This window comes from Macrotis lagotis, chromosome 1 (genome assembly GCF_037893015.1).
Source record: "Macrotis lagotis isolate mMagLag1 chromosome 1, bilby.v1.9.chrom.fasta, whole genome shotgun sequence".
NCBI classification, from domain to species: Eukaryota; Metazoa; Chordata; class Mammalia; order Peramelemorphia; family Peramelidae; genus Macrotis; species Macrotis lagotis.
The window spans coordinates 574,835,707-574,860,584 of record NC_133658.1 but is presented as its reverse complement, the minus strand read 5'-3'; the positions used below and the strand labels follow the sequence as shown (position 1 = coordinate 574,860,584).

The 24,878-nt window shown below is 38.4% G+C and overlaps 1 protein-coding gene across 6 annotated transcripts in view; it reads right to left on the bottom strand.

The window, feature by feature from the left end:
* Window positions 1-218: 218 nt before the first annotated feature.
* STXBP5L (syntaxin binding protein 5L) overlaps window positions 219-24,878 on the bottom strand; it is a 418,354-nt gene continuing 393,694 nt past the window's right edge. For 3 of the 6 annotated variants that reach the window (XM_074214607.1, XM_074214610.1, XM_074214608.1), the window contains 5 exons: window positions 21,178-21,538; window positions 15,465-15,630; window positions 10,310-10,421; window positions 8,885-9,105; window positions 239-6,758 (listed from right to left, as the gene is read on the bottom strand). In XM_074214607.1, coding sequence (XP_074070708.1) covers window positions 6,717-6,758; window positions 8,885-9,105; window positions 10,310-10,421; window positions 15,465-15,630; window positions 21,178-21,538 — 902 coding nt within the window. In that variant the 3' untranslated portion in view covers window positions 239-6,716. Of the gene's footprint in view, window positions 6,759-8,884; window positions 9,106-10,309; window positions 10,422-15,464; window positions 15,631-21,177; window positions 21,539-24,878 lie in introns of all 6 variants that reach the window. The other 3 variants (XM_074214612.1, XM_074214611.1, XM_074214609.1) reach the window with 3 other exon arrangements.

The window sequence follows — 24,878 nt, the reverse complement described above, 5'->3', positions numbered from 1 at the left end:
TGTGCTGTTATTCCCAAGGCCGACTTAGCATCTGTACTCAGTGTTTTGAGTGTAAGAAAATGAGACTTGTGTATATTGGTGAGGAGGCACCATCGTCGCTTCACTTTTTTGGATAGTGATGTATTACATGGGTGAGAATTTTTATTTTTTTCTATTCAAACACATCTAATATTTGCTTTGTTCACGACATGCTTCTGACAGTCTCTGAAATGGGCCCAAAGGAAACTACATTTTTCTCATTTCATAGGAAGCCTGGACTTCACGCCTTAGGGTAGAGGTCTTTCCCATATATATGGCGATTCCTGTACACCGACCAGTCCACAAGATGGGTGTTACATATTTTTATACAGAGAGCACATCTATGTACAAACATATACAAGTTTATTGATCTCTCTACAGACTACAAGAATTCTGATAAATATAGTCACAACTGCTAAATGCAACAGAAAAATAGTAATTTTTCATATTCTGAAAAGATGCAAAAATTCTGAAGATGAAAGGAAGTACATCAATTGTGTCATTGGTTTCTTAATTTTCTAGAATAAAACATCACATAAATACTAAAAAGTATAGGAATTTTCAGTCCTCTGCACCACTATCCTTCAAACTCCACCAGGTCTCCTTTTCTGGCTTATTCAGTGGGAAAGGGTGGCAATTAAGGGAAGATTAATAGGGGCACTGACGAACAAAAGGTTACTTTCTCATCTTGCTTTGTGGCACACTACACCTTTCCATGGGTCTGAATTTCCCAATGAGAAGATGATCAGCTGCAACTTTTGGAAGGGATAGTTATTCTCCTGGGGGACATTCAGATGTCAATCTATACATCAACATTCTTTCATCTAGTGCTTAAAGTCCTGCATGGTAATTAATCACTTATTTGGACACTTCCATACTCATCATGAACAAGTTGGGCAGCCCATTGCTAATCCATCAACCCATTTAGGCTGTTTTTTCCCCCCTCTGCACTTCCTAGTCTCGTCTAGGACCAGTTAAGGTAGACAGTGATGAAGAGGTTCTCCTAGGGGAAGGTTGGCCCAAATTAAAATGATAAAGCCAAGAGCACCAGGTGATTTTTCTCTCTGGACTTTTCTAATCCATTTGGGGTCCTGTGTTTGGGCACCTAAGGTGGCAATTGAACCAATGTCCTTCCTGGTTTCACCCTATGCTTTCACTTTCTATGATAATTTTGTCACTTCTCCCTCATCAGAACTTATCTACTTGGTACCCATATCCTATTCTCTCACTGACCTGTTCTATTCATTAATATCTAGAGGATTGGATAATCTCAAGCTTGCTACAAAATCATTCCTCAGGTACAATTTGGGAGCCAATGCTTCATTCCAAACAAATGTCTACAGGCATGAATTCTAGAAGTTGACAAGTGAGACCTCATGCTACTCCTTGAAGTACACAATATAGGCTTCCTACTGTCTACAGGGTAACCTTCAGCTAGATCTGGGGAAGGAAGAGGAAGCTGGCAACGTGACAAGTTTTAGATGACACGATGGCAAGAATGTCCTGGCCTCTATCTTTTCTGAACTATCTTTTGCCATCTCTGCTCCTTGATGGCCCCGATGGGGCCAGAGACCCCCAATATATAAATATATACACCTGATTTCCCTCAACATAACAGGTTTTCTCAATGTTCACAAGCCAAGTAGAGATTTTCCAGTATTCTCTCCCCAGCCCACCTTTTTTCCTGATCACCATTATGCATCTTTATACTATATATATGTTATGTATATGTATATTTAGATATTCACACTGAGTGTGAATTTCCATAATGTTATTCCTTCTATAGCTAATAAAGAACTGCATCAAATATGTACAGTTGTTAGCTTTATGGTTAAATTACTAAAAAAAATTCTGTATGCTGAAGGGAGGGGAGTCCAAGGAACAGAAAGCCCTGAGCCACCATCTTGATAGCTGGATCTTTATCAAATCCTGTAAATTATGATGATGTTAGTGTTGCTGTCCAAGGACTGAGAAAAAAGGAATGAACAAATAGGCCCAAAACAATGAAAAATGGATGACTAATGATAAAGTTTATTGCTCATATCAAATTGTAGCCAAGAAAATAAATCCTTTATTCCTCTCCCACTATTTGAGTTGTTGGGATTCCTATTTTCTTCAGGAACAGTAAGTAGGAACTATTTCCTTTGTCACCCAGCCTTGAGATCAGGGCAATAGACAGACTGGAGCTCCAGCTGCCTCTTGTGACAGAATGTCTCTTCTGATCCTGGATAAGGGCCCATTTTCTAAAGGAAAGATATGTTCACGTAGGTCAACATAGGAAAACTAGTGTTCAAAGAAAAATCCCAGTGAAATATCTCCTTTAGATTTCTCTGGGTGATAAAAGCAATTTTAATGTAGTAAAACTATTAATTTTGACTCCATTTTTTAGGAGTTTATGGACTGAATTTTACTCCCTGCTTTAAGAAAGGGTTTATTAACAAGATTTCATGGGGAATCATTCAAATATTTAAGAAAAGTCAAGCACTTCAGAAAAATTGATCTACTTTCAAAAGATCTCCCAAATTACAAATTATCTTTAACTACTCATTAAAACAAAGGCATTAAAGAGTTGAACAAAACAACAGTCTCTAATTAATGAATGTATATTATATATTCCTTAGACATACTATGTAATTCTGATATTTGAGGAATCCAGACAGATTTTCTTTTGAATTAATATGTATAGCTTTCCATATCTGAATAATTTACTTGAGGAATAATTTATCTTGGATCTACAATAAGTGTGTGTGTGAGGTGGGTCTTGGTAACAAGGGATGATTGTCAACCTGTACTTTATGCACCATTTTAATAAAAATAAAAATTTCTCCCAATGATATTGCACAACTGAGCTAAAAATTTTAGGGTTATTACTCAAAATGACCCCATCATTCACTGAATTAGGTGTAATCCCCTTTGATTAAAAATAGAACTTTATGTAATGTAAGATTTTTTTTGAAGAAAATCAAATACTGAAAAATTATGGATTAAGTATTTAGATAAGCCATTAGTGTGGGAAGAAAATGATTTTTTTTCTTTTAAGGCATGGAGAAAGAGACTGTTTTTAGGCTAGTTCTAGGAGAAATAAACCCCAGGTGAAACACTAGTTAATCAATAGACTGGAGGCTGGAATTTGGTCTTCTGTTTGGATCTTATTAATCACAAGACATGTTTGCATTGGAAAATGGGTTGTTAACCTTGGGAAAGTAAGTTGACCTCTAGATCTCAGTCTGTGAGTTATTAAAAACCAAGCTGAGATTGAAAAATATATAATTATCTGTTAATTTGGGAGCAGAATAGGAAGAAAGAATGCATCACTTGCTCTCTCCCACCAGGGCCTAGCAAGGGAGGTCAAATGAGGAGAAGGAGCTGTTTCTTTCCTTCACTATGACTCTATGCACATTTGGAAGCTGTGATATCAGGGGAAGAATTTCAGCCCCATAAAGAACTGCAACCGTATGGAATGGGGAGAAATTTTTCTCAGTGGAGAGCCTTAGGCATCAGTCAGAATGCTCAGTATTATAATGTTGCTCTGGGAAAGAACTTACCAATTTTATCACATAACCTGGAAAACTGAAAATCATCCCTAGCTCTTGAGGTTACCTCTAGCAGCGATGTGAACTAGTCACTTCCCAGGACACCACCCCTTCGGTTGTTAAAATTAGGACTGTCAGATTAAGATGGCTGCTTCCCTGGACTCTGTCTGACCAGGGCTTCTACATTGCGACATCACGGTTTTGTCTGGAACCCTGGCGATGTTTAGATGGAAGGTTAAGCGACTGGTTGACATTTGCTATTCACAGGCATGCCAGCCCCTGTGGGGATGGGTGGAGAGGGATGCTTCAAATTCAGCCATAGAATGGCATAACAAGGAGGATGAGGGAAATGGTCCCCTGACACACCCCTTCAAGGATGCCATCCTGGCCTCAGAAATAGCCACTGCATGTTGATGCCGCCTTGAGAAAGAGTAGCATGAAGGCTTTATCGGTTCCCCCATCAAAATAGGCAATTTTATTTCATCATAAAATGAAAAGTTCAAACTTTAAAATCATAGTTTTTGCTGAAGCATTTTCATGGCTAAATTTGTACAGTAATGTTGGTTGACATTTGAATGATTTCTTTTGGGGGAAAGCTGGTGGCTGACATTTTCTGTTGAACATTTACAAAGTACTTCTTGTTTCCTCTTAGTCAAAATGAAAAGTGTATATGAATTTCCACATCCTCAACTTAGATAATTTAGAAGGAAGCCAGGAAACCAGGTCCTTGATCTTGATATAGACGCTGCATTATAGCTGCCAATACATTGTGCAGACTTGGAGTCTAAGTTTTTCAAATATTTCTACTATTTACAATTCACTCATCTCAAATGCATGTGGGTCCTCTCCTCTCCTCCTCCTCCCCTCCCCCCAGGTCCTATCACATCAAGGCAGTTCATTGGTCTGGGGAGGTTCTAAGAAGTGCCCACCCACATTTCAGGATGGGGGCAAATACTATGACCTGAAATTACTGCCTCCTTCAAACATCTCAATCCATGACAAATTTTATAGTGTTTGTAGGAGAAGCTCTGTTGCATAGGAATCCATGGGGCATCCCCACTAAGAAACTAATTTGAAATCTCACTTTCTGGCTGTGAAAATGACTAAGCCTTAGAGAAAAGAATTAATTCTTAAGAAGAAATGGTAATTCTGTTTTTGCAAACACAATAAAACCTTGATTAACCAGACTCCCAACTAAGGAGATCCGTTAATTAACTGTCATTTTAGAAATTGCATTCCACTTTCAGGAGAGGAAAAAAATCACAGCAAACTGATGGAGATCAAGGATTTAGTTTAAAAAAATAAGCCATTTTTTCTAGAGGTTAAAACAGACTCAGTCCATTATGGAGGAAGAGTCTGGAGTCCTCAGCTCTGTCTCTGCCATTAACTATTAAGATTAGTCTGAATATAGACTTCATTTTCTCCCACCTAACTTGTATAAAATAAGTGAGGCCTATCATTGATCATATTTTTTCTGTGTTCATACCTAAGTATTTCTTTTCTTTTAAAGAGATCTCATTTTGTGGTGGGGGTGGGGGGTGGGGGTAGGGTCTGACTTTTATAGGTTCAAGGCTGGTCTAAACTGAGGTGTTAACATTATAACTGTGACTTTGGGTCACTTACTTCCTTTGAACCCAAGCTTCCTGACCTGTAAAAACTGGTTACTTGACCTCTAGAATCCCTTCTTGTTTCAATATTCATTCCATACTTAAAATGATGACCCTGAGGTATTTAACAACAGGAATATAGGATTCATATCTGGATAAGATCTTTTAGATCATCTAGTCCTAGAGAGAAAATGACTTGGCCAAGGTCACACAGGTCATAAGGAGCAAAGCTGGTCTTTAAATATAGATTTTCTGAGTTTCTCTCTCTCTCTCCACTTGGAGCATGGCTTCCAAGATCCTCAATTCTACTTTTGTTCATTATCACATATTAGCAAGTGATTTTCAATCACAAGTGTTGAAACAAAGGACTTTTTTGGTCAAAGCTACAGCTAAGAGATTGAATAAACCAGGATATCCATCCCAAATCTGGATGCTCTGGTTAATCAGTGTGTTTTACTGAATCCCACAAAACAGATTAGTTAGATCTTTGAAAAGTGGCATGTGGGCTGATCAAGAGCTAATAAGGACAGGGGTTGCTGTTACTTGTCATTTACAAGGAAATGGGTAAACAAGGACACAGAACATTTCACACATGTTCCAGACCCCTTTGAAACAACTGCTGTGCAGGTTTTCAAGTGCTGAACTCTCAAAGCTAACAAGGTGGTTATGCTAGCAGGCTTGCTTTTCAAACCTATCATTTAGCTCCCAGCAGATTTTCCAATCCAGGCTTTTAAAACAATATAACCCCCTCTCTTAGTTTCCTCCTGGAAACTCACACCTCATCCTGAGAAAACAGATGAGATTTAGTAGGGGATTGTGTCCTGTACTGGATAATGGCCAGATGTTACAACTCAAGAAATCTGAATAATGCAAAGGCTTTATGGAGAGAATAGAATGTTAATCAAACTCCTGCCCATAAAAAGTCAATAATGTCATTAGTTCCATGAAAAATATAAGTTACAGATGAGAAGGGAACTCCGGTGTTTTTTTTCCCCCTTAGTTGTTTATAGCAAATATGTTTGAAATGCATGGGCATCTTCTAATGCAGATTTTTTTAAGTTGTAGAATTGGGCTGATCTTTAAAATGGTTTGCTTTGCTTACCATAAATCTTTTTTTTTCTTCTGTCACAACATGCTTTTTTTCTTTTCCTCTTAAGATGTTAATTTATCATGCAAAGGTTTTTGTTTTTTTATTAAGTGCATTAATGTTTTAGTTTGTACAGAATATTTTTAGCCAGAAAGACTCCCCATGGTTCTTACACAGAATGCCTCAGAAAAAACTATAGGCTGAGATGACAGCTCCATTCCACTTGGGAGAAGGCGAGTTACAATAGACTCTTGGAATGAACACTAGAAGACCAATCTAAGTCGGGGGTCCAGTCTTTGGGTTGACAAACCTTCCCTGTTTAAGTCTCCCTTGTGGTAACCTCAGATGAATCACTGTGAAACATTTCACAGAAGAAACTGTGGCTTCTAGCAGTTGAATGGTGATGCTGGGAATTAAACTGTTTCCCTGAATGATGATTTCTTAAGTGCTGTTGCAGTCTTTGAAGCAGCCTTAAAACTGGTACCATTTCTTATCTTTATACTTCAGCATCAACTACAAAAGAAACAAAATGTCAGTGAGTCAAAGAATTTTAGAACTCAAAGGGACATTTGAGATCCAAAATAGAATCTTTAAAAGGACTTTTCATAATTTGCATACATTCTACTGAGATGAATCACACAGATCTAAACCAATCAGAACATCACCACTTCTTTTATTTTGGGAAATAATGATGCTAAGGAGTGAAATTATGCAACTGAACTTCTAAAATCTCAATCTAAACAGGACGATTCAGGGACTACGACCAAACGTTTCTTTGTTCCCTCTCCAGCACCACCACCACCCTCAGCCCGGAGTGAGTCTAGCTTTCCAAATTTGCTGTTATTCTGTTTAGGATGATCCCCCCTTGCCTTCATCTGCCTTCTCCCCACCCTGGTCTTTCCCTATTCTTGCTCTTCTCTCCCACTGGCTTCTTTGTCATCCTCTCTGACAAGGTCCATGCTATGGGAGAGCACTGAGCCAAAGGGAGGGGATTTCAGGAGATCGAAGTGCACATAGCTAAGAAGGAAGGGATTAAGTGTATGGCACAGGAAGCAAAAGCTAATTGTATAATAATTTTTTATAAAGAAATTTTTAATCACAGAAAATGGCCATCTCCATGGAGTAAAAGGCTGACATTTCTTCTGTGACTAGTCAAATCACAGATATGGTAATGAAGTTTAATCAGAGAGGGGTCCCAAAGGCCACATCTCAGCTCTCAAGCTGAGGTATTTTATATGGACTATTTTGCCTTCCTCTATCTATTGTTGTTTTGGGTTTGGTCTCTGTCATTGCCACTAGTCTCTGATCCTTGGAGTTAATTCCTTCTCCTGGCTAATCTTTCCAACTTCCATCTTAGCCACTTTGAACCATGATTTAAAACTGCTTTTCCCAGATGGAGGAGAGAGGGAATTTTGTCACAGAATTCATTATTTAAAGGAGGATTCATGAACCTTCAAAGATGGGTAGATTTCAGGAGACCCAATGAATTTGAATGAGAAAGATTTATGTCTTTATTTTTACTAACCTCTAACTAAAACAACATTTCCCTAAATTATGAATTTGAAGAAAAAAACACCAATTACTTTGAAAAGAGGGCTATAGGCTTCATCACACTGCCAAAGGGGCTCACAAAAAATCTCTGGCTTAAAAAAGTTGGAAAATAAATTGCACCATATATGTGCATAGAAAATAGAAGACTGTCCCCTACTCCTGTTTCCAATTTCATCCCACTTGCTCACTGGGAAGGGGGCATTCATAAATGCCCTTGAGTTTTTTTCAGTAAGAAGGGGATGTAACCTCAGACTACTCCACACAGGAGAAATCCTTCCCTTCACTTCCTATAGAAATGGGGTCTTATTCTATGACAAAGTTGCATTAACTCTGATAGATTTTTTGTTCTCTTTTCATAAAATTCACATAAGAGGAGAGAAGCAAGATCCTGGCCCAATCACCTGCACAAGGCATGCTTTTGTGGGCCTGTTTTCAGTTATGTCCCAGAACCTTCAGACACTTCAATAATCATATTCTAAGTTTAAAAAACAAACTAAATTTAACCAATTTTAACATTTTTTCTAATTTTAATATTTTTTTAAAAGTCTTGTTCCCCAAATAACTGGGGAATTATGATACTATTTATGTAGACTATTTCCTGAGGTAGACTGGAGGACTGTTCTCCCTGTTTAGCTGATGACGAAACTATTCACACAGATGATTCACTCATTCTGTTTTTGGCTTCACCCTGGCCGGAGCCCTCTTGCCTCTTGCATATTTTACTTTGTATGTAAGGCCTCCTACATGCCAGCAGAGCATAGGGTCTGGCAGGTCTGTCCCAGCTTTTACTGGCTAAGCTAAAGACTAGGGGTGGGGTGGGGGGGGGGAGTGTGCCCCTGAGGACTGACCTCCCAGTCTTGTACTGGGGAGCTCATCATTGGAAGGGTGGCCTTCCAGAGGTGAATTTTTTTGGGGGCTTGGCAACTCATAAATATTGTTTCCTAAGGAAAGGATGGATGGTAATCTGTCCTGATGGATGGGGAGGTTATTGTGATGACATGATGGTTCTTCTGAAGAAAAAGTAACAAAATCATTGTTACAGAAGAGACAGAGAGGGTGAAGTCCCTCTATTGGCTTAGGTCCCATACCTCATGTGCATGTTTGGAAAAGGCTTCAGCACTGGTCATCATCCCTGCTGTCTTCTCCTCTAGTTCACCCAGTCTCTGACCTCTTTCATCAAGAGCGATTCTGGCCCGAGTCAACTCTCCCATGACCCCTCCGGCAGCTCCCTTGACTCCTTCGATCCCACCTGACCCTGGGATGTGCTGGGCAAGGCTTTTGGAGGCTTTTCCTGCTGAAGCCTCCCCAACTAGAAGTAAAACCACAGCTATTTAGGAAATACTGCCATCACCTGAAATAACCAGCCTACTCCTGCAGCAGTTCTATTCTCTTAAAAGAATAAATAATAAACAAACAAATAAATAAATAAATTCTCTTAAAACTTAAAGGGGGGGGGCAGATATAGATAGAGCCAGGAGGACCTCAGTTCAAATATCGTCTCAGGCACATATTTGCTGTGTGACCTTGGTCAAGTCACCTAACCCAAGTGCCTTGCAAATAAATACACACATATGTGATAAATGTGTGTATGTAGGTGTATATGCATAATAAAACAAACAAGGAATTGGGGGGATAAAAACAATCATCAGTATCATAGCTGGTATTTCCGCTGAACTTTGAGATTTGCAAAAGCTATATTATCTCATGTGATCCTCACAATATGTGAAATAGGTACAGTTATCCCCATTTTACGGATTAGGAAATGTGAGGCTTACACTGGAGTCTGTTATTGATTTTTTTTAAAGTGGGGCAACATGGTGATGACTCTTTCATGAAGCAGTTTCTATGGAACTAGAGAGTCCTTTAGTGGGAATTCTGGTGCCTTGTACTCTTTCTGGTACTTCTCTTTCCGTGACAAATTTTTAAAATTGGCTATTCTGTATTGTGTCACTGAGAGTTCTGAGTAAAGCAATAGTGGTCAAAGCCATATAAATACAAACAACTCATTTTTAGACTTGAAGAATGTGTTTATTATAAAATGCTCAGACACTTATTGGCTGTGTGACCCTGGGCATGTCATTTAACCTCTATTTGCCTCAGGTTCCTCATCTGTAAAATGGAAATAATAACAATAATAATAATAATAATAATGATGTCCATCTCTCAGCAAGTGTGGGGATCAAGCAAAACAATAATTGCAAAGCATTTAGCACAGGGCCTGTAACAAAACAAATGCTATATAAATACATGTTATTTGCTATCATTCACATAATTTTAAGTTTATTAGTTTGCCTATTATTTGTGTGAATTATAAGGAATGGTTGTGAGTACTTCTCTATTGCACATTTCAATTTTCTGAAGTGTTCATTTACTCAAGATTCAAAAGGTGTTTGTACCAGTGGATATGATGACAAACATCCAAGATTAGGTGAGAAGTCAAACATCTACTCTAGAACTTTGCAATTTTTTTAAAAAGAGTTCCTCATATTGCATGTTGCAGGAAGAATACTTACATAATTCTTCCCTGTCAAAAGTCTGTCCACTTCCACCAAAAAGGCCTTTGAGGAAACCTCTGTTTTGAGCTTCAGGTGTTTCTACAGGAGTAAATAATTCACCTAGCATGTCCTACATCAGATTCAAAGAAAAGAACATGTGAGTGGTTACAAACACAAAATTTAGCAGTACTCCCTAAAATTGATCCCATGGTAGATGACTGTTAGTTTCCCCTTGCCCACACTGCACAGTCAGACAACCTTCTGGGATGGGGGCTGCTGCTTTGCTGCCTCTGTGGCCTCACATGCCCCTCACTTCTATTTTCCTTGTCAGCCATCTCTTCCCTTCTCCCTGTGAATCACACAAGTCCCACAAAACCTGCTCTTTTCCTTCTTGGAGGAGCCAATCTAGTTATCTCATTTTTATTGTTAAGTGGATGATTCATTTATCTGCGTGCCTATTCCTAATCTCTCACCATATTTCCATGATCATCTCTCTAATTAAATCACCTCTCCTCCCACCCCACTGCTGGCCCTTATTATCTACTGCAGGAACTCCCTGCCTGGCACCCTAGAGACACACCTGCTCTCCTGGTGCTCGGCTGCCTCCTTCACACTGCTAAGATCTCAGTTCCCAGGCCTCAGCACCCTGTCCTTACTGTCAGCTTTATACTTTTCTTCATTCTTTAAGTCCATTATCAACAGCTCTTGCTGATTCTCTTGAGAAAAAAGGAAACTAGGATTTCTATTTCCACTGCCTCAACCTGACACAGTCCCTTTAACTTTGCTCGTTCTGAGGATGCTCATCTGAGGATGGTCCCAAATAGCCCTTTAATTTTTAAGTTCTTCATTTCCTTCACTTGATACACTCTACAAACAGTTGTTGGAATAATGTTATTCAAACCCAATTTATAAGCAACAAATCAAAATTCACAGACTTCTAAGGCAGGAAAGATGAACTAGGATGGGTAGTGAAGCTAACAAATTTCACCCCCTTCAGAAGGCAACTGTAGCGGGAGCACCTGGCTCTGCTCCTCCTTTTTGGACAGAAGCACAGTCCCGGGCACTGGGGAAGAGAGGCCACTTACACTGGCTTCTTATGATCTTGTCTATGTTGGAAACCCTAATCTGAGATGTCTACAAGGGAGCATTCCCATAAATCACAAGTGACCCCTGAGTGGGACTAGGGCTATAATATAGACCAGGTTTGAGAAGAATGGAAGAACTATGGCCTGGGGTTGTGTCTGAGCTGTGACAAGGAGACTAGATAGAGGGCTGGTGTTGGAGTCAGAAAGAACTGGATTCAAGTTCCTTTCTGACATATGCTGGTTGGGTAACTGGGCAAGTCAATTCACCTCTTGGGGCTCTAGGTCATTCTCTAAGGTGGAAAATTGCAGAGCACCTGTAAAGTTTCATTAAGAGAGAGTTTGCTCATCAGGGAGTTCTCTATACAAAAGAGATCACAGGTCTAGTCTATCATCTACTTATTATTATTATTATTATTATTATTATTATTATTATTATTATTATAAGGAGAGATCAAAGTTTGGCTCAGTAGGTAGAGAACTGGCCTGAGAGCCAGGGAAACAGGTTTTCCTCAGCCCCCCACCCCAATACATGGTGCTTCAGGGGCCCGGAGGCAAGTCTTTCCAGCTTAGAAACTCTAAAGCCACAACTTGTAGACCTAGTGTTGAGCTCCACTGTGACTTACCTCTAGCAGTGCCATCACAGGTTCATCCAATCCTTCCTACCCACCCCACCTAACATGATGGCATCTACTGCTTCAATTTGTCTTATATCTATCGATTACCTCCAATTTATTCTATAGAACTGTTTGCACACTGACTCCTTGTGGTCTAACGGGTGAGATCTTTGCCTTTTTTTTAGGATCTCTAGTACTTAACACAGAGGTTGGCACATAGTAAGTGCTTAATTTTTTTATTTGACTGAAATACATAATCTATGGGAAGGGAGTGGAATAGTCTGCAGGTTTAACTTTATTTCTTACACCTTCATAGATGTAGCAGATGAAGCAGCCATCACTAGCCTTGGCCACTGGTGGCATAAGAGCATTTGCCTGGGCTCCTTGCTGGAGCCAACAATAGGCACTTAGAAAGAAAGTGGCTTTTTAAGGCTAACTCTACAAGGCAAAATAAAAAGTATTTGACCACCAAATACTTCTAAGAACAAGGGAGCCCATTGCCCCCATCCCTAAGTTGATCTGTCCTATGTGACTGTTTTTCTTTCATTCTTCCCCCCTGTTACTAAAGGGTCTTCTCTGCCACACTCCCTGTTTCAGACCTTTCTTAAGCTCCTTTTCCCATTCTTAATTGTACTTTGTCCCTTTGTCTCTTGACCTATTAACCTCATAAATTCAACAAACATCAAACCACAGTCTACTAAGCTGTTCTCCATTATAAAAGTTCATCTTATGAATACAAAAATTCTCTTCAATACTTTATGGCTATGAAATTTGGGACAGGGAAACCTCCAAAAGATCAAAGATAGAGGGGATGGAAAAGGAAATGGAGAGGGATGATGGGTACAGATAGCCTGAAACATATTGCCAGTGATCATCTTTGGCCAAAAAATTACTCAAGGAATAGAATCAAGAGCATGTATAATCAGGAAAAGAATGAATTAAAGAGTGAACAGATGAACTGAGAGAAAGACAAGACAAGATTATTGCACTGCTATGGGGTTGAATTAACTGACCTGTATCAGGTAGGTAAAATGGTTTTGTGATTATTATTGTATCTGTTATATTGAAATAATCAGTTTGGCCTGTGGGGAAATTCAATAACTCTATCTCTCCCAGTCCTCCTGTGGAGATACCCAGCTGCCCGAGTTTAGATTAATCAGGCTCTGAATGGCACGGACTGTGTCAACAAATGGATTGCATACATTTTAAAAGGCCCCTGGAGAATGGGTTCCTTTAAAAAACCCTAAACAAACAGACCTCAAATATATCCCCATACTTCAGAAGGCCTTTGGGTAAACAAAGAAAAGGGATCCAAAGACACCAAAAGAACTGGTGACCAGTGCTAAGAGGTTGAAGAGCCAAAGAAAATGAAGAAGAAAGGGAATAAAGACTAGTAGTGAAGTAACAGATAGGTGGCACTGTGCAAAGGGAAAGAGCATTGGCTTTTGGGTCAGAGGACCTGGGTTCAAATCCCCATTTGATACTTACTACTTTTATGATTTTATCACTAATTGAACCTTGTTAAGCCAAGGTATCTATAAAATAAAGTGTGGTGTCCTAAGTGGCCTGTAGGTCTCTTCTAACTTTAAATCTATGAACTTACCATCTCTCCCCATAGAGAAGGTTGGAGCCTCTAAGGAGGAAACAATTGCTAATGTTCCAAAGAATGATGATAGGGATTCACCAGTGCCAACAGGGAACAGCAGTTATTTTTCTACCTTATAATAACAGTAAAAAGGTCTACCTTCTGTCTCCCAGGATATGACTCCCAAGACTCCCTTCTTAAACCAGAAGACTACTTCCCCATTCATGTGGGCACAATGAATACAACTCTGGAAGTACAAAATAAGAGGAGGTATAACTAGGTGACAACTAATCTGAAAAGGGACTGGTGGATCTGATGGATTGCAAGCTTACTATAAGTCACCAGTGTAACATAGCAGCCAAAAAAACCTGAAGTGATTAAACTGCATTAATATAGATAATGTTCAGGACTAAGGAGGCAGTCCTGTGGTATGCTGCCCTTGTGGTTAACAGCATACCATAAGAAAACCAACCAAAAGTGCTCTACCACTCAAATAATTGTCCCACAAAAGGGAGATTAGACTTGCTCTGCTTAGTCCCAGGGAAGAGATGGGGAAGAATTAGGAGCAGGGGATAGAAAGTTGCAAAGATGGAAACCTATACTTGAAATAAGGAAAATATTTTCTAATACTAATGGCTAACAAAAGAAGAATGGTTCACCTCTGGAGGTAGCAGGTTTCTTCTCTTTGGGAGTCTTCAAGCTATGATGCCTTTCTTGAGTAGACTAGGAACATTTTGGTTCAGGTTTTGGTTGGCTGAGATGGACTCTGAGATCTCTACCAGATTCGATGACTTTCTGGGAACCCTGTCAGAATTTGGCTGCCCAGTTGGGGTTGTTCCTTTGTGCAGTGCCAGCCTTCAAACCAGACTTGTCTAAAAGTGACTCTACCTCCAAAGAGGTTGAAGTCCAAGTGTCTGCAGAGAGCTCAGTTGGGCACTCTGCAAGATCACTGCCTGTGTGTGACAGTACCCACCCCACAATATCAGGGGAGCAGTGTCCTTGGATTGTTAATGACTTTACAATATCATGTGAGAAATCAATGACTTCTTAGAGCCAGATGTGCGATTCATGGTTCCTTTGAACTTCCATTAAATGCTTGCTTGTGATTCCATGAAGCTTCATAACTGTCTTTATCACAGAGGGGAACCAAAAGTCATAACACTAGTTCATTTTGACCTGGTCAGCTTTACCTATTTCCTAATTAATCAATAAACACTTATTAAGCTCCTACTATGGGTCAGATACTATGCCTAACAGTAGATAACTAAGCTCTCGGTTAGCAGAGCACAGCCACCACTATGACTGAAACAAAGATCCCTATCTTCTTCTAACTTATTTAATACATTTAGTTGAGACTCTGAAGTAGCATTTTGCTCCCTATTTCTAGAACCATGGCAGAAGTATTCAAAGTTATTTTGCTAAGCATTTAAAAAAAGACAATTCAAGACAAAGTATACCATTGATGCAGATGGGGTAATAATTTTTGACCTTTCCCATTTTGTACTGTCTGCTTCATGGTTCCAAAAAAATTTTAATTATAACCAATAACCAATTTAATATGGTCTGATAATTTTGTAAATCAATTCAATTCAAGGATGTTACATATTGCCATGCTTATGAATTCCATCTATGTTCTAGAATGGAATTTGTAATTTGCTTTGGCTAAAATTTTTAGTGTTCAAAAGAAAAAGTACATGTCTACTATAATTAAACACACTTTCAAGGATTCCCCTGGAGAGCCTTTGTAAAATTGGAAGGGTTAAAAATTCTAACAACTATGATGAGAAAACCAACACCCTTCGAATCACATGGAGAACCAGTTGGTCTTCTTACCACTAAAATGATTTGAAAAGATGTCAGACGTATGCTTAAGAGTTCACTTGCCCTACCTGTAGATTGTCGCACATTTCTTGACTGTAAGTTAACCGCTGTATTTCAGTGGGAGAGACGAGATATAATGCTTGCCCTTCATTGGTAAAACAAAATGTCCGTGCTATCCTCATATCTGTTAGAGGCAGATAATTAACATCCAACATTGGGCGGAGACTAGGGAGGCTGAATGAAGAAAGAAAATTCACATGTCAGCAAAGTAGTTAGAAGTTTTTATTTACTCTCTAAAAATAATGGCAACTGTCCACGTAAACAGAAGTTATCATAGACAGGATGTTCCCATATTTCTATTTTATGACAGTCTCTGTAAAAATAATAGCAACTGTCCAGGTAAACAGAAGTTATCATAGAAGAAGAGTTCCCCATATTTCTATTTTATGATAGTCTCCATTTTCTCTAAGTAAATGTCAATTAGTGCTAAACTCAATTTCCATATCAAAACACATAAAGGAAGATATTTTCCAATGGTTGGAGAGAGGCAAACTATATTTAAACTATCTCCCTGATTTGTCTCTTCTCATTGGTGATGAGATCTTCATTTCTCTGTAAAGACATCTGGCACTGTCAACACTAGATGGCAGAAACCCATCAGTTATGATGTGCATGGGGTACTACAGGACATCCTGATTTTCTAGGCAAAACTGCTCTGGCTTATATTAAGTTTAGTCGAGGTACAATGGCACTAGATGGAGATTCTTGCTTTCTTCTCAGTAAATTAAAATATCTACTCATTACCTCTCCATATATTTCTTTCTATGCATTATCGGCTTTAAAGGATAGGATTTTTCCAACAAAAATAGGATTTCTTTTTTTTTTTTAAAGTAGAGACCTGTGATTTCATTGGTATAAATTAATCCCTGGTATGGAAACTTCCTGTTATGTAGAGTGGCAATTTAGAAAGATCTGTCCATGGTCCTGCACCTAATATATATCAGAGGCAAAACCTGAATCCAAGATTCCTTGACTGTATGATTCTCTATTATGTTGTGTCATTGTATATTTTCATTTGAGGTGTGATTTTAAAATAAAAAGTCTTTTTAAACTATATATATAAAATTATATATACAAATGAAGGCATTCAAAGGAGTCACATGGGAGGCTCCAAAGATGCTCAAAACATTCCTGAGTTCTCTCTTTTGGAACTGTTCTCAGGGTCATCTAATGTATCCCATAAGGAAACCAGTTTTTTTTAATTTATTCACATATATCAAAGACTATAATGATGATTAATTTCCAATATTTAAAATCATCTTTCTGATTTTAAGTGTTCATGATAATTTGAATTTTTATTACATTATATAAAACATAAATCCTAGGAGTCTGGTTGGAAGAGAAAACCACAACAGGAAGAAGGAATAAAAGATTGAGAATAAGGCCCACTAAATTAAGCTAGAACTTAATGTATATACATATACATTTACACAGAAACTCTTAATCACATTTATTCTCATACAATCTCTCTCTCTCTCTCTCTCTCTCTCTCTCTCTCTCTCTCTCTCTCTCTCTCATATATATCTATGAAGTACTTAGACCCAGGTACATATTTCCATGGAAATATGTACCTGAGTCTAACTAAGTACTCTATACACAAACATACAGACAGGAGTACACAGAAATGTAGGTAGACTGAGAATATAATCTCATTTACTATTGAGCAGTAGTGACAGAAATAACAAAAATCATTATTTGGTATTGCTTACCCTAAAAAACAAAACAGTTGTTTGAATTTTTCAGATTTTGCTGACCTTATGGATAGTCAAAATAAATTTTTTGATAAAGGCACACAGATAAAGACCTACTGTTAGTCATAGATGGATAGATAAAACACAGACATTCTCTCAAGGCCTTAATTTCTTCACCTATAAAATGAGGCAGCTGGATTAGATGATCTCTAATACGTTTTTTGACTTCAACTATAAGCCAATGAGATTCATTATCAACACATTCACATGGACACATATACATGAACCCACACCCACAGGCATATACAAAAGTAGACATTAACCACTAATTATCCTTCTGAACTTCAATGCTTATTGGGTTCTACCTATAGGACTTTTAATGCCCTCAAGTATTATTTCACTTTGAGGTCTGCTGGCAATGTATTCAAGCTCTAGGATGAATACAGGAGCATTGGGGAGGGCTATAGCTGGAGGCTGTTGTCCCCTTCCTTTCCAAATTGGGACTTAGATCTATGTTCGGGGGACTCTGTAGTATGTGGCAGTATTCATTCACTGTTTTTGGAACTTCAGTTTTCTTGGCATTTAGTCATTAGTATGGATAATGGGTCGGGGAAGAGTACGTACTCAGGTGTTATTTGATTTGATGCATTTAAAAAGCATGATTTTTAGGAGTCACAGCTTTATCAGACTGCTGAAGGGGGCCATGATGCGACAAAGGTGAGGGAAGATACCTTGAGCCAGAGGAAACAAGAAAGGTCTCGTATAGGGATTAGTATCTATACTGATTCTCATAAGCAACTGAAGGTTATTAGAAGTAAAGAGTTGGAGGGAGGGCATAACAGACAAGAGAAAAGGTAGGCAGTTAAGATTCTGGGAATAGAAAGAATGTCAGTCTGGTTAAAATGTAGAGTGTGGAAAAGGGGACTAGATGGTAGAAAGGCTGAGGAGACCAGAAATAATTGTGAGTCTTTATGGATTGTTAAACAAAGAAATGACAATCACAGCTATGGTTCAGGAAGATTATTTTGGCAGCTGTGTCCTCCACATCTATATTATTTTGCCTAGTCCTGGGCACCACAGTTTAAGGAATATTAATAAAGTAGACAGTATTTAGAGAGAGATTACTGGGATGGAGAAGGATCTTGAGTCCAATGCCAGATGAGGACCAGATGAAGGAACTGGAGATATTTAGCCTGGATAAGATGAGACTTCAGAGGGGGAGGGCATGAAAGTTGCCTTCAAAGATGTGAAGAGATAGAGTTATTCTGTTTGGCTCTGGCACAGAACCAATAGTAATAGGTAGAAGAAGTAAAAAAGGCAATTGTAATCTGATGGCAGATTGTTGTTCAGTCATTATAGTCATGTCTGACACTTTGAGATTCCATTTGGGATTTTCTTGGGAAAGATTCTGGAATGGTTTGTAATTTCCTTCTCCAGTTCATTTTATAGATGAGGAAACTGAGGCAAATAGTAGCAGCTTGCCCATAGTCACACAGCCAATAAGTGCCTGAGGTTGGATTGAGCTCACAAAGATGAGACTTCTGGGCTCCAGTCCTGATGACCTATCCATTGTGTCACCTTGCTTCCCTCTGATGTCAGGGAACACTTCCTAACATTTAGATCTTTCTAAGGTAGAATGATCTGACTCCAGAGGCTGTGGGTTCTCTTTCATTGGAGTTCTTCAAGCAAAGATGAACAAATATTGGTCATCATTGTTGCATGTATGGATTGACTTCTAGATGAATGCTGGGATCCCTTCCAATACTGAAAATGCTGATTCCATGAAGAATTTAAATGGAGAGGAGAGAGGAAATGGGAAGATTATTACAATAATCCCACTGAGAAGTTATATAGGATGGAATGAGGATAGTGGCTATGTGAGTATAGAGAAGGGGACAGAGATAAAAGATAAGAGAAAGAATCAATGTGGATTAATGATTATTTAGATAGCAAGGTGTTTGAGAGGGGAAAAAGTTAAGGATGGATTAAGTCTGGAAGAGGGTCAGGTTAGGGGTATAATAATGAGCTCCATTTTACATATAACAAATTTGAGAATATGATATATCTAGGTGGAAATATCCAGCAGGCAGTCAGTGATAAAAGACTACTATTCAGGAGAGAGATTAGGGATGACTATATAGGTATGACAGTCTTGTACAGAGATGATGAGAAACAACCTCAAGGAATCTGATCAGATCACAATGAGCTACAGAGAGACAGAAAAGAAGGTGATCAAAGAATGGATCTTTGGGGACATTCCTACTTTGGAGGTAGGAGGTGGATGCTGATCTAATGAAGGAGAATGAGAAGGAATCGTCTTTTATCAGATAGAAGGAGAATCAGGAATATCCAGATACAGAAGCCAAGGGAGGCAAAATATTCCAAACTAAAATGCCAAAAGTTGAAAAATCAATTAGGATAAAAAATAAAGGCCATTGGACTTGGGAGTAATGAGACTGATAAGGTAGAAGATAAAGGAAGTATATGACAGAATTTGACTGTGGAAAAATAGAGTTATAGGAAGATGGACTAAGGAGATGGCAGGGTGAAATGAAGGAATTTTAAGGATGGGGAAATCTGGGAATTGTTGTAGAAAGTGGGGAAGGAGTCTGAGGGTAAGAAGACACTGAAGATGAGAGAGATGGAGAGAATGATCAAAGCACCAAGAGCACACAAAGAAGGATTGGTCTCAGCAAGGAGAAGGGTCACCTTTCCCTCAGGAACTGGAGATAAGGCAAAGAATGGGTACAATATAGCTAAATAAAGCTGAGAAAGATTCTGAAGTATATAAAGAGATCTCAAAGAAAGCTACAGTTTTCTCAGAAAGGAAGGAGATGAGGTTCTGCCATGAGGAGAAGGAAGAGGTTGCAAAGAGGGTCTGAAGAAAGAAAATTTGGAATAACTATCACAGGGAATGAACTATTGGGCAACTAGGGAAGAAGAAAAGAATGCTGTAAAGTTGAGTCCGGTTGAGACTAGAGAGCATGAATTTTCAGTGAACTCAGGAGGTATAGTGAGGTTATTTCCATCTGCCATTAAGTAGTACTCTAGCAGAAGCTGAGAAGGAAGGACTGGGCTCGGGGATAGGGCGGCATATGCTTCATCTCCTATTGTTAATTCCTGGATCCTATCTACTATTGTTTTGGGTAGAGATGGAGGCTGAAGCACCCAGTCTTTTTTCTGGGTTTTTGATGACAGTTGTTTGTTGGATGTTTGGATAGAGAGCAGAATATTATACTGCTTCAGACACATAAGGTTTTATATATATATGTATATATATATATATATATATATACATATATATATACACACACACATATCTATCTATCTATCTATCTATCTATCTATCTATCTATCTATCTATCTATCTATATATCTTTATACATACTATCAGAGAGGTGCCCATACAAGACTTTGTAATAGGGGAATTGGTTATAGAAGCTTGGAATTGGGTTAGAAAGAATGAACTAGGATGGAGTAAGTAGAGTCAGTGAGTAAGCAACAAAGGCAACTCATACCAATAGGGAATGAAAAAGTGCTATTTCAAGCAACACTGCCCATAAGATGCTGCCTGAATAAGATAGTGTTTAAATGAATGAAAACTATCTGCTCTCCAATTCTGTTTCATCATCAGGAAATCAGAGGTTACAATAGTTCTATCTGACAAACTCAGTGGGGTGAAAAATGTTTATCAAATGCTTATGTGACATGACTTCAGAGTTAATAAGTCCATTGTTGAGGTGACTTTAAAGGCCTCGAGGAATATAAAGAGAAAGAAAATATACTTTTTCAAAAATAGGGAAAATGATTTTTAGATAGAAAGACTGATTTCTTAGAGAAAGAAAAGAAGTTGTGCTTAGAACGAAAGATTCTGTGAAAGAGTTTTTCTTTCTAGAATGACAGGTCTTCTCTTTGACTTGAAGAATTCTCTTTAACTCTATTTTCTTTCTTTTTCTTGGTTGAAAGTGCTCCCCCCCCCCCAAGAAATGAACTGTCATGATCCCCAAATACTAAGAAAGAAAACAAGTACCTCATTATCATGATGTGGCCATTGGCACAAAAGCAGGCCAGACAGGCACTGTTACACATGACCACCACAGCTGCTTGCAATATGAAGGATGTCTCTGTGATGTTATGAATATAAAGGCAAGTCTGGGAAGGCAATGAGAAGACTTTGGCTTGTTTTTCTGAGCAGACAACTGCATACTGATGATCCCCCATTTCCTGGGAAGTTGACGGGGAATTCATGACCAGTTTCCTCTTTCTTCCTTTTTCATTATCATCCATACTGTTTGGATCACGCCAAACTTCATATGGTGGATGCATTAATCCCCCCAGACGGTCCATACAGGAAAATGTTAAAACAGCTCCTTTTAGCGTCAGTAATGTACCTAATAAAAACAATTTTAGATTATGAGTAACTATAAATCTTTCTAAAACAGCTGGCAAGAAGGTGAATGATCTTCATCATGAAAGTAATTATTTAAAGTCTAGCAACACCATAGAATTACATAGAAAAATCACCAGATTTGTAAAGTTGCCATTACTGGAAGGAAATTTAGACACCATTTAGTACAATACCCTCATTTTATAGATTGAAAAAACCAAGGCCTGGGGCAGTGAAATGTGTGCCCAAGACAATGCAGCCAGTCTATGCAGATCCAGGTCTAGAACCCAGGTCTACAGACTTTTAGTTGTTTTTCCTTCATATCAAGGTATTTCCTTTAAAATGCAACAATGTTAAGGAATTGTTGACTAAAATAATTTAAATAAAAAAGTTACCAGGTCATCTGAATCCATTACATTGGTACACAAGTTGCTAGAAGATGCCTTTCCTCCCTTTGAAATCAAAGGCAAATTCTTTTACCAAATTGGCAATGGGTTATTTTAAAACATGATCAACTCCTAGGTCCTGAGATTTATCATGGCAGTTTTTAACTAATTCTGGAGAAAAGAGATCATCTCTATTCTTCAGTCCTTAAAATTGACTTACACTTCTTTACACAGAAAAGGGGGTTACTCACCTGGGCTCTCTGAGGTTGTACATCCATGCCACACCATCACCTATGGGAGCTTTCTGCCAGCCCTGGAGGACCCGAAACTACAAAGCTTAGGAGGCTGCTTGTGCTAGAGTGGCCTTTAGAACTTTCCAGACTCGCCCCTAAGGGGTGCCCTAGCAGCCCCTTCTCTCCTCTGTCCCTCAGTTCCTTGAGGTCTGTTGGAGAGACAGTAAGAGTGTTAACCCAGGCTCATGGTCCTCCAAAGAGTGTGAGTGAACAGAGTCTTGAAGAGAGAAGGGTGACTGATGATGCGAAACCAACTACAGCAAATTTCTTTAAACTGAAATTTGGGGGATCAAGTTGTAATTAACAAGTTTGTATATGATGTAATTATATCAGCTGAATCTTAGGCCTGAACCAAGGAATTTTACTGTAAATGGCATTATGTATGTCTTGGAAATGAAGGGTGAAGAGTTTATGTATGCCCACAGTATGAAGATGGGGATGGGGAAGAGGAATTCTAAATTGCATATAGGGTGATCTAAATAGTAAATAGAGTGAGCATGAAAAGGAAAAAGGGGGTCAAGAGTTCCACCCATGTCTTCTGCTGTTGATACTTGTGCTAAGATAACTAGTGGTTTAGATAGGATAGACTGAACTAAGGATGCCACAGCTTGAGGTAGCTTGGGTTCCCATGATCAAAAAAAAGAATGTCTTTGAAAGCTCTGATAAATACTGGAATTACGATGCAACTAACCTTCATCCTCACCCAACTAAGTGAGATCAATACAGATTGTTTTACATTGTATAATGTAACCACATGCTAGCACCTAAAGTAACAGAAAGCAAGAAACAAATGCCAGAAAGAAAAAAAAGGAAAAACCCTTATGTCTTGGTGGTAACCTATTCACCAAATTCTCACAAGCTGCAATAATTTCCCAAGAAACTATTCTTGACAAATCACCTTCTGACAATGTTATGTCTATTAGGTTAGTTCCCACTGACTGAGGGTTTCAACATTAAAAGTAATCATTACCATTCTATGTCTCCACTCACTTCAGATTTTATTTTTTTCTTTTAATCTCAGGTAATAGCTGGCCTTTCACTTCAGAATTTCACTGTGGCATAAAGACTGTAATGTAATCTTAGCAATAACTTGTATGTTGACTATTTTAACAATTCCAATCAATCAACCAATCAAAAAGAAGGGCCTAGTAAATGTGAAGCACTGTACTAGGCCCTGGTGATACAAATAAAAAGTATGAAACAGCTACTAGGAGGTTACATTCAATTTGGAAATATAACATGTACATACATAAATATAAATAAAATAAATTTGAAGGGAATAAATGCTAAGGAAAATACTAAGCAGTTAAATATGAGGTAGTTAGACTAGGAGAGGGACCATCAGTTGGGAGATCAGGAAAAAGTTTATGTAGAAGAAGGCATGAGTTGCCTCTTCAAAAGAGTGGCATTCTGTGAGGTAGAATGGAGGATGGAAAGCATTCTGAGAAACAGAAATAACTAATAGAAGGCACAGAGATGGGCTGTGTTCTGACTTGTGGAAGGAGAATAATCTGGCTGGAAGACAGGCTGGTAGCAGACTGTGAAGGGCTATATAAGAGTTAAAGAGAGAAGTTTGAGTTGTAATCTAGTTTCAGTAGGGGAAGCCCTGGAATTTATTGAGGAGAAAGATAGATTTGGATTTGTGTTTAAGAAAAATCACTTGTGAAGAATGGACTGGAGCTACTGCTATAATCTAGGCAAGAGGGACTGAACTAAGGTGATACTGTATGGAGAGAGAAGGAACCAGAAGCCAGAGACCATAGGATCCTAGATTTAAAACTAGAAGTGACTTTTCTGGCTTTTGAATCCAATTTTTCATTTTAAAGCTGAAGAAATTAAGGAAATCAAGAGAACTGTACAGGTTCATATAACTAATACAGTCCTATCTCAAAACCAGCACCCTACCCACTATTCTACAGCTATTATAATGGATAGAAATTAGGATATTTGACATATAACTAAATATGTGCTAGGAAAGAAATTAATCAAGTCCTTTGTCATAATGCTACACTATGAAGAATGGAAAGGTATGACATTAGACTGTGGAGTCCTTTGAAATCTAGCCAAGGAATTTCATTCAGGAGGCAATATGGAATTCTTGAAGATGTGTGAGTAACCTCATTAGATCTATGTGCATAAAGAATGAAGTGGGAAGGCAGTAAGGTGGTTCATTGGATTAAGTGATGGGTCTGGAGTTCAAATCTAACCTCAAGTTCTTTCTAGTTATTGGACTTTGGACAAGTCATTTCACTTCTGCCTGCTTCAGTTTCTTCTACTGTGGGGCAATAATAGCACTGAACTCCCAGATTATTATGATGATAAAATGAGATATTTGTAAAGTGTCTGGCAATGGGAGTTACTTAATAAAAGTTTTATTTCCTTTCTTCTTTTTTCCTTCCTTCCTCTATTTCTCATAGGAACTAATGCATTTTGGTGTAGAAATTATAATAATACATGTGAAAAGATTTTGGATGAGAGAAGAGATGGATCAAGATATTAGAAAATACTATTTTAATTCACCTCCGATTTTGAGGAAGAATACAATTTTTTTCCTCAGATATTTTTCCCTTGGTAAATTATGGTTTCAAGAATTTGAATTCTGTAACTTCAAGCACTTGATAAGAATTATTGAAGAAGTGTGCAATGTGTATAATATTTATCACTA